The sequence below is a fragment of the Chiloscyllium punctatum genome, chromosome 49 (assembly GCF_047496795.1).
Source record: "Chiloscyllium punctatum isolate Juve2018m chromosome 49, sChiPun1.3, whole genome shotgun sequence".
NCBI classification, from domain to species: domain Eukaryota; kingdom Metazoa; phylum Chordata; class Chondrichthyes; order Orectolobiformes; family Hemiscylliidae; genus Chiloscyllium; species Chiloscyllium punctatum.
Window position 1 is genome coordinate 31,944,333 of NC_092787.1, and position 16,820 is coordinate 31,961,152.

General features: G+C 43.9%; 1 protein-coding gene across 1 annotated transcript; it reads left to right on the forward strand.

Moving 5' to 3' along the window:
- The first annotated feature begins 374 nt into the window (after positions 1 to 374).
- On the forward strand, positions 375 to 16,559 carry mrps2 (mitochondrial ribosomal protein S2). The gene is made up of 4 exons (XM_072566140.1): positions 375 to 484; positions 695 to 808; positions 14,249 to 14,375; positions 15,980 to 16,559. Exons 1-4 carry the CDS (start codon positions 466 to 468, stop codon positions 16,518 to 16,520), a joined length of 801 nt encoding a protein of 266 aa, XP_072422241.1. The 5' UTR covers positions 375 to 465; the 3' UTR covers positions 16,521 to 16,559.
- The last annotated feature ends 261 nt before the right edge of the window (positions 16,560 to 16,820 follow it).

Consider the following 16,820-nt stretch of genomic DNA (forward strand, 5'->3'; position numbering starts at 1 on the left):
TCTTTATTTGGGCTGATTTAGAGATGCCAGTGTTGGACTGAGGTGTACAAAGTTAAAAATCACACAACACCAGTGTGCTTCCAATTAAACGTGTTGTACTATAACCTGGTGTTGTGTGATTTTTAACTTTGTTTGGACTGGTTTAGAAATAGAGCGATCGCTGTGCGAGAAGCCCCGCCTATTTCAGACACTACCCCCTTTTAGTGAAGGACAGGTTTGGGGATAGAGGGAACCCATGGCGCCATCTTGATGAGGGCGGATGGTGGCGTCCCTGGCGCCATCCTGATGAGGGCGCACTGTGACTTCCCCGTCGCCATCTTGATGAGGGCGGTAGGTGTCGTCCCGGGCGCCATCGTGATGAGGGCGGTTTGTGACTTCTCCGGCGCCATCTTGGTGAGGACAGGCGGCTGTTGTCGTGGTTCGAAGTTTTGATAAAGTTTATTGAACGTGAAGAGGCGACGGATCATGAAGCTGTTGAGGATCGGTAAGTGACCCCCCGACCCCCGGGATCGGTGACCCCCTTCCCCCCACCGCCCCGTACAGCTGGTTCTCTGGTTTGTAAACAGATACCTCCCCCCCCCAGACACTGACAGACACACACTCGGTGATGGAGAGCAGCTGCAGGTGAAGGGGATGAGGGGCTGGAGGTGGCTGACATTTACATCTTATCTTTCTGTTTTCCTTCCCCCTCAAGTGCTGCCGCACTTGGCCTGTGTGAGGCTGACGGTGCCCATTCCCAGATACCAACCGAGATCTCAGCTTCACGGCCTGGCCCAGCCTCCTGCTGCTGCTGCTTTACTCCAACAAGGTCAGTGAGGAGCTGATTACTGGGCTATATTTAATTACTGTATATTCAAGGCTAGTTCTCAGAGATTTGCATTTCTGTAAAATCCTTACAGACCACAAGTCATCCCAAAGAGCTTAATGATCAACTCAGTATTTTTAAATTATGTTAAGTATTACAGTATAAATTAGACACACGATCTGCAAACAGTAGTGTAGTAGTCATAGATTCATAGACATATACAGCATGGAACAGGCCCTTTTGTCCAATTTGTCCATGCTGACCACATATCCCAACCGAGACAAAAGTGAGGATTGCAGATGCTGGAAACCAGAGTCTAGTTTAGAGTGGGTGCTGGAAAAGCACAGCAGGTCAGGCAGCATCGAGGAGCAGGAGAATCAACATTTCGGGCCAAAGCCCTTCATCAGGAATGGAGGCAGGGTGGAGAGATAAATGGGAGAGGTGGGGAGAAGGTAGCAAAGAGTACAGTAGGTGAATGGAGGGGGGAAGAAGGTGATAGGTCAAAGGGGAGGGTGGAGCAGATAGGTGGGAAGGGAGATATCCCAACCTAATCTAGTCCCATTTGCCAGCACTTGGCCCATATCCCTCTAAACTCTTCCTATTTATATACCCATCCAGATGTAATCCAAGATGGAGGATGGAAAGAATTTCTGTCTGTAACAGGCTGCTCCTTTTTTTTTAGATGTTGGATTCCAGGAGCAGTAATTACTGTTTTATATGCTGTTGCAATTGTTTTGGTACTTTGTAAAACAAGTCAAAACAACAGCACTTTTAGAAGGGAGAAAGACAGACAAAGGCAGAATGGTCTGTAAGAGAGAAAGAAACCCACATTGCTAACTGACACAGCAGTGTAGCTGCGTAGTTACGGCCTTTGAATTCATGTATCGCAGAATGTTGGAGTGTATCTAGGAAAACTTAACAAACAGCAAAATTGACAACTGATCTTGGCGAACCTGTTTTGGGAGAGATCACAGCACAGACACAGATAAGTAGATACTTTTAAGTATAGCCTTGCTGTAAATCTACAATAGTAAGGAGAGTGGTTTCTTTCTTGTTTATGTTTTTCTTGGGAGCTGTCTCTTGATTAAATCTTAAAAATGTAAGCCCATAAGTATTAAGTTAGCCTGGAGTGGTATCTTGTATAGCAATAAGATAGTGCTATTTTCTGGGTCTGTAGATTGGAAGGAGCAAAATGGCCTTTAGTAGAGTGATATGCTCTTGTCAGATGCTGGAGTTTTGGAGAGTTTAAGGGTTACTGAGGATTTATGTCTGCAATAAATATCGTTGGTTGCAAATCTTATCAGATCGAATGGATGGATTGGAGAGACAGTTAGAGGCAATAATTTACAAGAGCAAGGAGATGTGTTTGATGACAATTATAGGAAAGGGGAAAAGCCGCAGATACAGTCAGGTAGATGGGTTAACTCCAAGAAAGGTAGGAGAGGTAGGCGGGTAGTATAGGAGTCTTCTGTGGCTATCCCCATTTCAAACAACTGGTTTGGAAAATGTAGGGGGTGATGGACTTTCAGGGGAATGCAGCACGAATGGCCAAGTTTCTGGTATCAAGACAGGCTGTAATGTAATGAGGGGAACGTCGGGTTCTAATTGATCAATTGTGTTAGGGGACTGTCAAGTCAGGGGCACAGACAGATGTTTTTGTGGCCAGCAGTGAAAAATCAGAATGGTGTGTTGTCTCCCTGGTGCCAGGTTCAAGGATGTCTCTGAGAGGGTGCAGAATGTTCTCAAAGGGAAAAAGGACCAGCAGGAGGCCATTGTATACATCAGTACTAATGACATAGGAAAGGAAAAGGATGAGATTCTGAAGGGAAAATGTAGAAAGTTAGGTAGGAATTTAAAAAGGATGCCCTCGAGTGTAGTAATATCTGGATTACTCCCGATGCTACAAGCTAGTGAGGATAGGAATAGGAGGATAGAGCAGATGAATGCATGGCTGAAGGGCTGTTGTATAGGAGAAGGATTCACATTTTTGGATCATTGAAATCTCTTCTGGAGTGGAGGTGACCTGTACAAGAAGGATGGATTGCACCTGAATTGGAAGGGGACGAAAAGACTGGCAGGGAGGTTTGCTTGAGCTGGTCGGGAGGATTTGAATGAGTAAAGGGTTGGAGGTGAGTGAGACCCAGGGAGATAGTGAGGAAAGAGCTCAATCTGAGACTGGTACAGTTGAGAAAAGAAGCAAGTCAAACAGTCAGGGCAGGCAGGAACAAAGCAGATAACAAGGTAGGGCTGATAAATTAAACTGCATTTATCTCTATGCAAGAGGCCTAACAGGGAAGGCAGATGAACTCAGGGCATGGTTAGGAACATGGGACTGGGATATCATAGCAATTACAGAAACATGGCTCAGGGATGGGCAGGACTGGCAGTTTAATGTTCCAGGATACAAATGCTACAGGAAGGATAGGAAGGGAGGCAAGAGAGATGGGGAAATGGCATTTTTGATAAGGGATAGCATTATAGCTGTACTGAGGGAGGATATTCCCGGAAATACATCCAGGAAAGTCATTTGGGTGGAACTGAGAAATAAGAAAGGGATGATCACCTTATTGGGATTGTATTATAGACCCCCAATAGTCAGAGGGAAATTGAGAAACAAACTTGTAAGGAGATCTCAGCTATCTGTAAGAATAATAGGGTGGTTATGGGAGGGGATTTTAACTTTCCAAACATTGACTGGGACTGCCAAAGTGTTAAGGGTTTAGATGGAGAGGAATTTGTTAAGAGTGGACAAGAAAATTTTCTGTTTCAGTATGTGGATGTACCTACTAGAGAAGGTGCAAAACTTGACCTACTCTTGGGAAATGAGGCAGGGCAGGTGACAGTGGGGGAGCACTTTGGGGCCAGCGACCATAATTCTATTCATCTTAAAATAGTGATGGAAAAGGATAGACCAGATCTAAAAGTTGCAATCCTAAATTGGAGGAAAGCTAATTTTGACGGTATTAGGCAAGAACTTTCAAAATTCCACGAAGATTGGTGGAGTAGCAGAAAGCATAAGACACTGTCAAAGTATACAGGTGGATATAGATAGACTGAAGAGTTGGGCGGAAAAGTGGCAGATGGATTTCAATCCAGACAAATGTGAGGTGATGCATTTAGGCAAGACTAATTCTAGAGCGAATTATACAATGAACAGAAGAGCCTTGGGAAAAGTTGATGAGCAGAGAGATCTGGGAGTGCAGGTCCATTGTACCCTGAAGGTGGCTGCACAGGTGGATAGAGTGGTCAAGAAGGCATGTAGTATGCTTGCTTCATTGGACGGGGTGTTGAGTAGAGGAGCTGGCCAATCATGTTAAAATTGTACAAGACATTGGTTCGGCTGCATTTAGAATACTGTGTACAATTCTGGTCGCCACATTGCCAAAAGGATGTGGAAGCTTTTGGAGAGGGTGCAGAGAAGGTTTACGAGGATGTTGCCTGGTATGGAAGGTGCTTGCTATGAAGAGAGGTTGAGTAGGTTAGGTTTATTTTCATTAGAAAAAAGGAGATTAAGGGGTGACCTGATATGATTTCGTAAACTCAGAAGGGTATAGATAGAGTGGATAAAGACAAAGCTTTTAACCAGGGTGAAGGATTCCATAACGAGAGGTCATGCTTTCAACGTGAGAGGTCGGAAGTTTAAGGGGGATACATGCAGTAAGTACTTCACATAGAGGGTGGTGGGCATCTGGAACGTGTTGCCAGCAGAGGTGGTAGAGGCAGGCACGGTAGATTCATTTAAGATGCGTCTGGACAGATGCATGAGTCGGTGGGGAGCAGCGGGATAGAGATGCTTAGGAATTGATCGACAGGTTTAGACAGTAGATTTGGATCGGGTCAGGCTTGGAGGGCCGAAGGGCCTGTTCCTGGGCTGTAAATTTTCTTTGTTCTCTTTGTTCTTGGGTGCAGATGTTTGTAGGTAAGGGGATGGCTGGAAAATGGGAAGCCTTCAGAAATGAGATAACAAGAGTCCAGAGACAATATATTTCTGTTAGGGTGAAAGGAAAGGCTGGTAGGTATAGGGAATGCTGGATGACTTGAGAAATTGAGCATTTGCTTAAGAAAAAGAAGGAAGCAAATGTCAGGTATAGACAGGAGAGATTGAGTGAATCCTTACAGTATAAAGGCAGTAGGAGTTTACTTAAGAGCGAAACCAAGAGAGCAAAAAGGACCTGGACCTGATCAGGTGTACCCTCGAATTCTGTGGGTACCTACAGAAGTGGTTGCTGGGCCCTTTGATTCTCCTGCTCCTTGGATGCTGCCTGACCTGCGTTTTTCCAGCAACATATTTTCAGCTCTGATCTCCAGCATCTGCAGTCCTCACTTTCTCCCCTTTGCTGAGATATTTGTATCATTAATAGTCACCGGTGAGGTGCCAGAAGACGAGAGGTTAGCTAATGTGGTGCCATTATTTAAGAAAGGTGGTAAGGACAAGCCAGGGAATTATAGACCAGTGAGCCTGACGTCGATGGTGGTCAAGTTGGTGGAGGGAATCATGAGGGACAGGATTTACACGTATTTGGAAAGGCAAGGACTGATTAGGAATAGTCAGCGTGGCTTTGTGCGTGGGGAATCATGTCTCACCCACTTGATTTAATTTTTTGAAGAAGTAACAAAGAGGATTGATGAGGGCAGAGCAGTAGATGTGATCTATATGGACTTGAGTAAGGTGTTTGACAAGGTGCCCCCCTGAGAGACTGGTTAGCAAGGTTACCTCTCATGGAATACAGTGCGAACTAGTCATTTGGATACAGAAGTGGCTCAAAGGTAGAAGACAGAAGGTGGTGGTGAAGGGTTGCTTTTCAGACTGGAGGCCTGTGACCAGTGGAGTGCCACAAGGATTGGTGCTGGGTCCATTACTTTTTATCATTGATATAAATGATTTGGATATAAACATAGGAGGTATAGTTGATAAGTTTGCAGATGACACCAGAATTGGAGGTGTAGTGGATAGCGAAGAAGATTACCTCAGATTACAACAGGATCTTGATCAGATGGGCCAATGGGCTGAGAAGTGGCAGGTGGAGTTTTATTTCGATAAATGCAAGGTGCTGCATTTTGGGAAAGCAAATCTTAGCAGGACTTCTACATTTAATAGTAAGGTCCTAGGGAGTGTTGCTGAACAAAGAGACCTTGGAGTGCAGGATAGCTCCTTGAAAGTGGAGTCACAGGTAGATAGGATAGTGAAGAAGGCGTTTGGTAAGCTTTCCTTTATTGGTCAGAGTATGGAGTACAGGAATTGGAAGGTCATGTTGCAGCTGTACAGGACATTGGTTAGGCCACTGTTGGAGTATTGTGTGCAATTCTGGTCTCCTTCCTATCAGAAGGATGTTATGAAACTTGAAAGGGTTCAGAAAAGATTTACAAGGATGTTGCCAGGGTTGGAGGGTTTGAGCTACAGGGAGAGGCTGAATAAGCTGGGGCTGTTTTCCCTGGAGCATCGAAGGCTGAGGGGTGACCATCTAGAGGTTTACAAAATTATGAGCGGCATGGATAGGAAAAGTCTTGTCTTGTCCCTGGGGTCAGGGAGTCCAGAATCTAAGGGGCAACGCTTTCATGCAGAGGGTGGTGCGTGTATATAATGAGCTGCCAGAGGAAGTGGTGGAGGCTGGTACAATTACAACATTAACAAGGCATCTGAATGGGTATATGATTGGAAGGATGTGGAGGGATATGAGCTGGGTGCTGGCAAATGGGACTAGATTAGGTTGGGATATCTGGTTGGCATGCAGGACTTGGACTGAAGTGTCTGTTTCCATGCTGTACACCTCGATGACTCTAAATGTTGGAGAAAATGAGGACTGCAGATGCTGGAGATCAAAGTTGAGAGTGTTGTGCTAGAAAAGCACAGCAGGTCAGACAGCATCTAAGGAGCAGGAGAATCAATGTTTTGGTATAAGGCCTTCATCAGGAATGAGGCTTGTGGGCCAGGGGTCTGAGAGATAAATGGGAGGGGGTGGAGTTGGGGTGAAGATAGCTGAGAATGTGATAGGTTGGAAAGGAGGGTGGAGCGTTTAGATAGGAAAGGTGACGGACAGGTCAAAAAGGTGGTGCTGAGTTGGAGGCGTGGGACTGGGATAATGTGGCGGGAGGGGAAGTGAGGAAGCTGGTGAAAGTCACATTGATCCCATGTGGTTGCGGGATCCCAAGGTGGAATATGAGGCGTTCTTCTTCCAGGCGTTGGGTGGTAACGATTTGGCGATGGAGGAAGCCCATGACCTGCATGTCCTTGGCAGGGTGGGAGGGGTAGTTGAAGTGTTCAGTCACAGGGCGGTGGGGTTGTTTGGTGCAAGTGCCCCGGAGATGTTCTCTGAAACAATCCACAAGTTGGCATCCTATCTCCCAAATGTAGAGGAGACCACATTGGATGCAACGGATATAGTAGATGACATTGGTGGAAGTAGAGGTAAATTTCTGTCGGATATGGAAGGATCTTTTGGGGCCTTGGACGGAGATGAGGGGGGAGGTGTGGGCGCAGGTTTTGCACTTCCTATGGTGGCGGGAGTGCGGTGTGTGCTGGTGGGGGGCGTAGATCTGATTAGGGAGTTGCAGAGGGAATGTTCTGTTCAGAACTCTGATGGGGTTGAGAAGTCAATATATTTGATTGATTAATATGTAAATCTCAGAACTTTGTTCAAGTCACTGTCCCGAGATAATTTAAGGTTTTATAAAAACAAAAGTGACATTGCATTACAGACAATGCATTAAAGGTGTGAGGTTAGAGTATGTCTGTACCTCAATCTTGAGTCGGATCGGTTCTATTTCCAAAGTAGGAATTTATAAAATGAAATATATTTCTGGTGGTGGGGTCCGTTTGTAGGTGGCGGAAGATGATGCAATGTATACAGAGGTTGGTGGAGTGGAAAGTAAGGGTGGGGGGGTGTCAAAGATGTAGGTGGAGGAGAGGCGCTGGAGGGCATCGTCGGCCATGTGGGAAGGAAAATTGCGATCTTAGAAGAAGGAGGTCACCTGAGATTTTCAGAAGTGGAATTAGTCATCTTGGGAGCAGATCTGGCGGATGTGGAATAAAGGATGGCGTAAAGGATGGAGGTAGGGTGGGAGAGGTGTAGTCTAGCTAGGTGTGGGAGTTGGTGGGCTTGTAGTAGATGTCCGTGTTTAGTCGGTTGTCAGAACAGCTCATCACAGCATCCAACAATCCCCAATATTGCCTCTAATCTCTTTCCAGTGACCTGACCTGACTGCAGCTAACACCCCTTTTGTTAATGATGCTTGCCACTTGCCTTGGTATTGAAATTCCAGGCCTTAATCTAGGCCCATGCTCATGACAGACAACTTCTTTGTGATTTTGCATGTCATTAAACAACAGCAAATATTACTGATATATTTGAAATAATATGCATTTTGTTTAAAATGAATTGAAGAATTCTGTCAAAAAGACAGTTATTTATTATTATTTTTCATAAAGATCTGGTTTTACATGGATTACTTCAATTTTTTCCCTAGTTTCCCCAACTCCATGAGGGCAGAATGAATACATTGGACTACATTAAGATGCAATAATTTTACTGAGCATATTTTAATCCATAAAATGAGGCTGGGGAAAAGGAAGCCAATCTTTGCCAAGTTTTGCATTTTGTTCTCATGTGTGGAGGTGTTCTGAAGGTGCTTCTTGTGTCATCATTTTTGTGCAGTTGACTTTAGAGGATTATGGCTATCCATAATTTTTTTCTAAGGAGTTCAATGCCAGGACAGTGGAACCTTTTTTTAAAATAAGACATTTCTTAAGTGTCATGTATCTTATGGTAACTGCTTAATTATTGCAGACACCCGGGCTCTGACATACCTGTGGAAGAGGGGCAGGCAGTTGGCCCTAATGACCCTCCACGGCCCGCTGCCTGGACCTGTTTATGGCCAGTTTGGCCAGGCCCAGGTGCAGACCATGAGGGGGTCCTCAGGCCTGCCCTCTCTACTCTGTACCGGGTGCCTGAAGATCAGGACCATAGGACTGAAGTGCAGCCAGGAACAGAAGGTGGTTTACTCCTGTTGTTCGTTTTTTATTATTTCTTAGAGTGAACAGAACCTCTGACACTCCTGTTTTTTTCCTTTTTCTTTCCCCAGTATCCATGTTGTGTGTGTGTTTGTGTAGATGAAAGACACAACATGTACAAATCAGGAAGAAAGGAAACACCCGAGTGGCCTGTGACAAGCAGTACCCTTCACATCAAAGGGCAATGCTGTGTGATCAAACAGTGAAGGGGAGGGCAGGGATTAAATCAAAATAGAGTTGGAGGGGTAAATAATACACTCCACTCCCTGTGGCGCCCACCTCTCCCTGAACAGCTCAATGGTGTTGGCGGACACCACGTGCTCCTTGTCCAGAGATACCCAGGCTCTAACATAACTGCGGAACAGGAGCAGGCAGTCGGCCCTAATGACCCCCTCCCATGGCCCGCTGCCTGGATCTGTTTATGGCCAGTTTGGCCAGGCCCGGATGCAGACCCACGAGGAGGTTCTCTGACCTTCCCTTCCCCCTCCGCACCGGGTGCCTGAAGATCAGGGACTGAAGTGCAACCAGAAACAGAGAAGCTGGTTTACTCCTGTTGTTCTTGTTTTTTCTGGGCAGCTGGTCCAGAGTTAGTCCCCTCCCCTCTGACACAATCAGGAGGAGAGTCCTTGTACACACATATTGGTCCAGCTCCCTCAAGAGCCAGCTCTCAGTGAACAGAATCTCTGACACCTGTTTTTTTTTAATTTTATTTTTCTTTCTTTTTCCCCCACACTCCCGCCTAACTGCAGTAGTGCTTATTTTTCCCCAGCACCCACGTTGTGTGTGTGCAGGTGTGAGACACAGTGAGAGACACAAGGTGTATGAATCTTTATTCAATTTCCACCGCCAGGAAGATATGAAAAACACCCGAGTGGCCAGTGACAAGCCCCGCCCTTCACATCAAAGGGCAATGCTGTGTGATCAAAACAGTGAAGGGGAGGGCAGGGAACTCCTGTTGTTCTTTTTTTCAACTCCTGTTGTTCTTTTTTTTTTCCTTTTTCTTTACACCCCCACACTACCGCCTAAGTGCAGTAGTGCTTATTTTTTCCCCAGCACCCATGGTGTGTGTGTGCGCAGGTGTAAAACACTGTGAAGGACACAAAGTGCACGAATCTTTATTCAATTTCCACCACCAGGAAGATAGAAAAAACACCCGAGTGGCTAGTGACAAGCACTGCCCTTACTCCTGTTGTTCTTTTTTTTGGAACACTCCAGTTTATTTTTTTTTCTTAAAAAAAAATGTCAATAATTCTACTTCACAAGTGATAAAGAAGCATATGCTGTTTTAAGTTGTGTTTCTCACTGGAATGAACTCTAATTTCATTTTATTAACTGTTTGCAATGTATGTGCACAATATTGTGTTTTAATGTGAATCCCCTGTTTATATTTTTTTTTCTTTTTTTTTCTTTTGGAAGGAAACACTCGAGTGGCCAGTCACAACTCCAGGGTGTTGGTGGACACCGCGTGCTCCTTCTCCAAGGACACCCGGGCCAACACTCCAGTTTATTTTTTTTTGTCTCCAGTTTATATATATTTTTTTTTAACCCCCACACTACTGCCTAAGTGCGGTAGTGCTTATATTTTTCCACAGCACCCATGGTGTGTGTGTGTGTAGATGTGAGACACAGTGAAAGACACAAAGTGCACAAATCTTTATTCAATTTCCACCACCAGGAAGATAGGAAAAACACCCGAGTGGCTAGTGACAAGCACTGCCCTTACTCCTGTTGTTCTTGTATGTGAGCCAGGGCTCCCTGATTGGACCATATTCTACAAGGTCCACCTGGCTGACCTCATTGCAATCACTACACAAGTTGTACATTCCTAAGTCAGGGACCCTCTGTATAAGGCGGTTCATTCAAGTGACCATCAGCTTTTTCAAAGGTTGTGTTTCAAGGAGTGGCTTTAAGGAACTGAGGGCCAAATGAGGAACTCCAGAGCTTTATGGTCTTCTGCACTGAGACCACAGTTGCGAATGGTGGCACAAAAGAGTCAGAAATAGAAGCACAGAGATCTTTGAGTAGTTGTGGCTAATACAAATCAGTGAACTTAGGGAAGAGGGTTACAAAAACAAATACCAGCTTGGCTATAGGGCCTCAAGGTATGGATGATCTCAAATTTTTGAGAGGACAAGAAAGCAGACTTGCCAGAAATTCATTGAAAGTGACAGGTCTGCTGGTTCCAAAGGCATGCTTAACTGTTTCAGCAGCAGCACTCAAGGTTAGTGGAAAGCCAGAGGCCTTTAAGGGGGAAGAAGATGAAATATGAGTAAACTAGCCAGTAATATGAAACAAGATCGCAAGATGTGGTGATGCCAGTGTTGGTCTAGGTTGGACATGGTCAAAAATCACATGATACCAGGTTGAACTCCAACAGGTTTATTTGAAAACGCTAGTTTTCTGAGCATTGCTTTGTCATAAGGTGTAATGCAAGAATTTGTTTTTGAGAGAGAGGAAAGAGTGTTTATTGGACCACTGGAAAATAAGACTGGATAAGTACTAATGGGAGCAAAGAAATGGCAGAGGAATTGAACAGATACTTGGCATCAGTTTTCACTATGGAAGACACCAACAGCATACCAGACCTTTGAGACAGTCAGGGGCAGAGATGAATGTAGTGGCCATCATTAAGGAGGTGGTGTTGGGGAAATTCAAATGTCTAAATGAAGATAAATCACCCAGAACGGATGTATTACACCGCATAGAAAGAGATAGCTAAGGAGGCTGTAGAGGCATTATTGGTGATCTTTCAGGAATGACTGCAGTCACAGAGGGTCCCACAGGACCAGATAATGGCCAATGTAACACCCCTGTTTAAGACCCAATCCCCACTTCACCCTGCCCCCACCTCCCCCAGTCCTAAAGAAGGGTTACACCTGAAATGTTGACTTCTGCACCTCCTGATGCTGCCTGGCTTGCTGTGTTTTCCAGCCTCCTGCCTGTCTACTTTGGATTCCAGCATCTGCAGTTTTCTTTTGTCTCTAAGAAGTGATGGAGGCAGAACATAAAGTTATCTGCTGGTTAGCTTCACCTTGGTTGTTGGTAAGATTTCAGAGTCCGGTATTAAAGATGAAATTGTAGAGTATTTGGAAGTCCTGGTAAAATACAGCTGAGTCAGCATGGCTTTGTCAGATGGAGATCATGCATGACAAATCTGTTAGAGTTCTTTGAGGAGATAATGAGCAAGTTAGACAAAGGAGAGCCAGTGGACATGATCTATTTGGTTTTCCAAGAGGCCTTTGACAAGGTATCGCACAAGAGGTTGCCAAATAAGATGAGATAAGAGCCCTTGGTGTTATGGAGAAGGTGTTTGCATGGATAGACGATTGGCTGACCAGCAGAAGGCAGAGAGTGGGGCTAAAGGGGTCCTTTTCAGGATGGTAGCCGGTGATTAGTGGAGTTCCACAGGGGACTATTTTGGGACCACAACTATTTATGTTACATATTAATGATCTGAACAAAGGAATTGAGGGCATTGTTGCTAAGTTTGCAGATGACACAAAGGTGGAAGGGCAGGTAGTGCTGAGGAAGCAGGGAGGCTGCAGGAGGACCTGGTCAGGCTAGGGAAGTGGGCAAAGAAGTGACAAAGGAATAGTGTAGGAATGTATGAAATTATATACTTTGGTAGGAAGAACAGAGGCTTTTCTAAATGGGGAACGGCTTCGAAAATCTGAAGCACATGGGGACTTGGGAATCCTAGTTCAGGATTCTCAAGGGTAACGGGCACATTCAGTTGGCAGCTAGGAAGGCAAATACAATGTTAGCATTCATCTCAAGAGGGCTAGAATACAAGAGCAGAAATATACTGCTGAGGCTGTTTAAGGTCTAGTCAGACCACATTTGTAATATTGTGAGGAGGTTTGGGCCTTGTATCTAAGAAAGGATGTGCTGACCTTTGAGGGGATTCAAAGGAGCTTTACAAGAATGACATTGGGGATGAAAGGCCTGTCATATGAGGAGCAGTTGAGAACTGAGTCTGTATTTGATGGAGTTGAGAATGAAGAGGATCTGATTGAAACTTACACTGAGAGGCTTGGATAGAAAGAATGTGAAAAAGATGTTTCCTCTAGGAGGAGAGACTAGGGCATAGGCTCAGAGTGAATAGAGATGAGGAGGAATTTCTTCAGCCAGAGGGTGGTTAATATGTGGAACTCATTGCTACATAGGATTGTGGAGACCAAGTCATTGAGTGTATTTAAGACAGAGGATAGGTTCTTGGTTAATAAGGGGGTCAAAGGTTATGACAGGAAGGCAAGGGAATGGCAGTGAAATACATATTAGCCATGATCAAATGATGGAGCAGACCGATAGCTGAATGGCCTAATTCTGTTCTTATGTCTTCTGATCTTACAGCATGTGAGCTGAAGGTAATGGAATGAAGACAGAACAAAATAGTCTTGCTAACAGACAAGTTCAGGACTCCATAACTCAACTTAACATCAAATATGGCACCAGTAGTTTTGAGCAGTCTGCATTAACCTGAGACAGCAGTGGGGGGATGGAATGGAGTTGGGGAAAAGAGGAGAGAGACAAGCAGCAGGGGACACAAGTGATCATGGTACGAGAGCAGGAAAAGGAGCTATTGCAAGTGATTCCCTAGCCATAGATTGCATGGTTGTGTTCAGTTAGATGACTGTGGACAGGTGTTGGAGGACGATGATGTAATGGATAATAACAAAGGCTACTGACACATTGAGAAGGGAAAGTTAACTTCGGCACAATCACATAGCTGTTATTAAAATCACAAATGTCATCCTGTTTTGGAAAAGGATGAGTGGAATGTTCATTGAAGGGTTTCAGACATGGAGTTCTAGGAAATGTAGCGACAGAACTGAAAGTGGTGTTGTAAGTGAAATGGTGGAACATATTTTGCTTCCCCAGGGATGGAAGTGGGTTAGCAATAAAGGCCTAACCTATCATTGACATGGAGATTGAATCCTAGATTCAGCCCATCAAGCCTGTACGGGCTCTTTAAAAAACATTTAGGAATTAGGAATCTCTCAGTACAGAAGCTGTGAGGTGAGGTTATATATGAATGAAGTAATTGTAGTGCAGTGGTAGTGTACCTGTCTGCTTCAGAGTTTTGTCATATCACATCTGAACAGGCTAATTAAAACGTATGGATAAATAGGTCGGAGCAGGGTGAGATTTGGTGATAAGAGTCAAATTGTGAGAACGACTGTCTAGGTCAGCAGATGGTGAAAAGTATCATTGCGTTTCAGTAGAGGTAAGGTATCCCAACCTGTCAGTCTACTTTCAGTCAAAGCTGCCATATCAATGCAACCAGCTACAATAAGAGGAATGAATGATCATTTCATCTGTGAATGTGCAGAAATATGATAAAAAGTGGATAGCTGAGTACTGACGGCTCATTATTAATTCTGATCCTGTGCTTTGTTATGAATATTAACCATTGACTTATGTAATTATTCTAGAAAATGACTTGCTATTGACTGACCCCCTGAAACACCCAGACTTCTTTCACGTCAGTGAACTCTTCTCTCTCAAAGACCTCTTCGATGCCAGGGTGCACTTTGGTCACAAAAGAGGTTGTCGGAACAGGTAGGTGATTAACGTGCTGGTACTGACAGTGAAGTTCTTTTGAAACTACTCAACCAGGTGGTTCTGTAGATGAGGATTGGAGGTTAAAGGAAGAGTATAATTACATTACTTTGGTCTCATAGAATGGCTATTCCATTGAAGGAGTGAATTCCACAAGGTGTTCATGCTGACTTGTTCACAACAGTAAATCCATCTGTCCCACAACCCTGCCTTTTACCCCATAGTCCTGTCAATCTTCTCTTTTCAGATATCTATCCAATTTCTGGAAGTATTTTTGTAAATATTTTCTGCACCCTCTCGAGTGTCTTCATGTTCTTTATGGTGTGTGGTGCCTGGACTGAAACAGTACTGCAGTTGTTTTCCAACCAATATTTTGTAAATGTTCACCATCACCTCCTTGCTTTTTTATACTGTGCCTCTCTTTATAAAGCTCAGGATTCCTCATTTACCATTTTCACAGAAAATCCCAGGTATCTCGGCTTGTGCATTGCCTTTAGAATTCTATCTGTTTTTGCATTTCCGTTGTTGTTATCAAAATGTATCAGTTCACACTTGTTTCAGTTAAATTTCATCTGTCACATGCCTACCTGTTCAGCCAGTCCTCCTCATAGTTCCAAGCTTTGTCTCATTTACAGGGTGCCATGCACACCTAACTCTAGATCATGAATATAGAACTGGAGGAACCCCATACACTCCTCCAATCTGAAAAATAATAATTCACCACTATTCTGATTTCTGTGATTCCAGGGGCTTCAGCTTTGCTGATGACTGTGTTATGGGGGTCTTTGCCAAATGCTTTTTGTGAGTCCCTATATACCACACTGATTGCATTACCCTCATCAATCCTGTCTGATATCCCAGTAAAAACCTCAACCAAGTTTAATACAACTTATTAAAAACAAATTTGTGCGTAATTGTTAATCAATCCTTAATTAATCCAGATTTGTACAAGTAGCTGTGAATTTTGACTCAAAGTCTCATTACTAAAAGCTTTCCCATCGCTAAGATTAAACTGAATGTCCTGTAATTGCTGGGTTTATCCAGACGTTCTCTTTTGAATAGGTATGTAACATTGTCTGATGAGAAAAATATTTCTGGTGTAAGAGGAGAAGATAGAACAATGGAACTTGATGAGTTGGCCTTGCAGGGAGCTGGCATAGACACAATTGCTGCCTACTACACTGAAAATACTCTATTAGTATGTTAAAAATCACACAACACCAGGTTATAGTCCAACAGGTTATTTGGAAGCACTAGCTTTCAAAGCGCTGCCCCATCATCAGGTGGTTCATTAGCAGCGCTCCGAAAGCTAGTGCTTCCAAATGAATCTGTTGCACTATAACCTGGTGTTGTGTAATGTTTAACTTTGTACACCCCAGTCTAATACTGGTACCTCAAATCATGACTGCTATTATGTAATTTCTGGCCTCCGGCACCACCTTTTTTGTTTGTTTGGTTAGGTCTAATAACAAAGTTTCACTATCTGTAATTCAACAGTTTCCAGTCACAACTGCTTGAGAGAAATTTCTCAGTAAAGTAAAAAGAATGCGGATAATGGTGTGAATGTTAATTATCATTTATGGGAATTCTTTCACTTCCATTAGGCTGATGGAGCCATATCTCTTTGGTTGTCGTTTGGATCAGGACATCATTGATTTGGATCAGTCGATTCTTCACCTTCAGCAAGCTCTGAACTTTACGGCCCATTGTGCCTATCGAAAAGGGATTATCCTGTTTGTGAGTCGCATGCGTCAGTTTGCTCACCTGATAGAGCAAACTGCAAAGGAGTGTGGGGAATATGCACACACCAGATACTGGCAGGGTGGCTTGCTGACCAACTCACATGTCCAGTATGGAACTGGTGTTCGCCTGCCTGATCTCATCATCTTTCTGAGTACATTGAACAATATCTTTGAGCAGCATGTTGCGGTGCGAGATGCTGCCAAGATGAATATTCCAACAGTGGGGATAGTAGACAGTAACTGTAATCCCAGTCTCATCACTTATCCCATCCCGGGAAATGATGACTCTCCTTCGGCAATTAATCTCTACTGTAAACTTTTTAAAATGACCATTCTCCGAGCAAAAGACAAGAGACGTCAAATGGACCTACTGTATGGAATCCAGAAAAAATTGACCAAATAAAGCTGTTAATATATTAAACCATTCCTATCATCAACTACAGCGATTTGTAACTCTGATTATCTCCATCATTGAAGAATAGAAAAGTGCATTAAATTAGTCTGCTCACAGCACTTGATGTCATTTGAATGCTGCTACAAACCAGGGAGGATGAATGATAGGAAGGAAGGACTTATTGCGTGTGAAAGAAATGGAAATATTTGATGGGATAGAAATAGAAAAAAATGTTTTCATTGGGGAACATAAACTAGAAGCCATAAATATAAATAAAAACTAAGTGATAGAGAAACTCAGCAGGTCTGG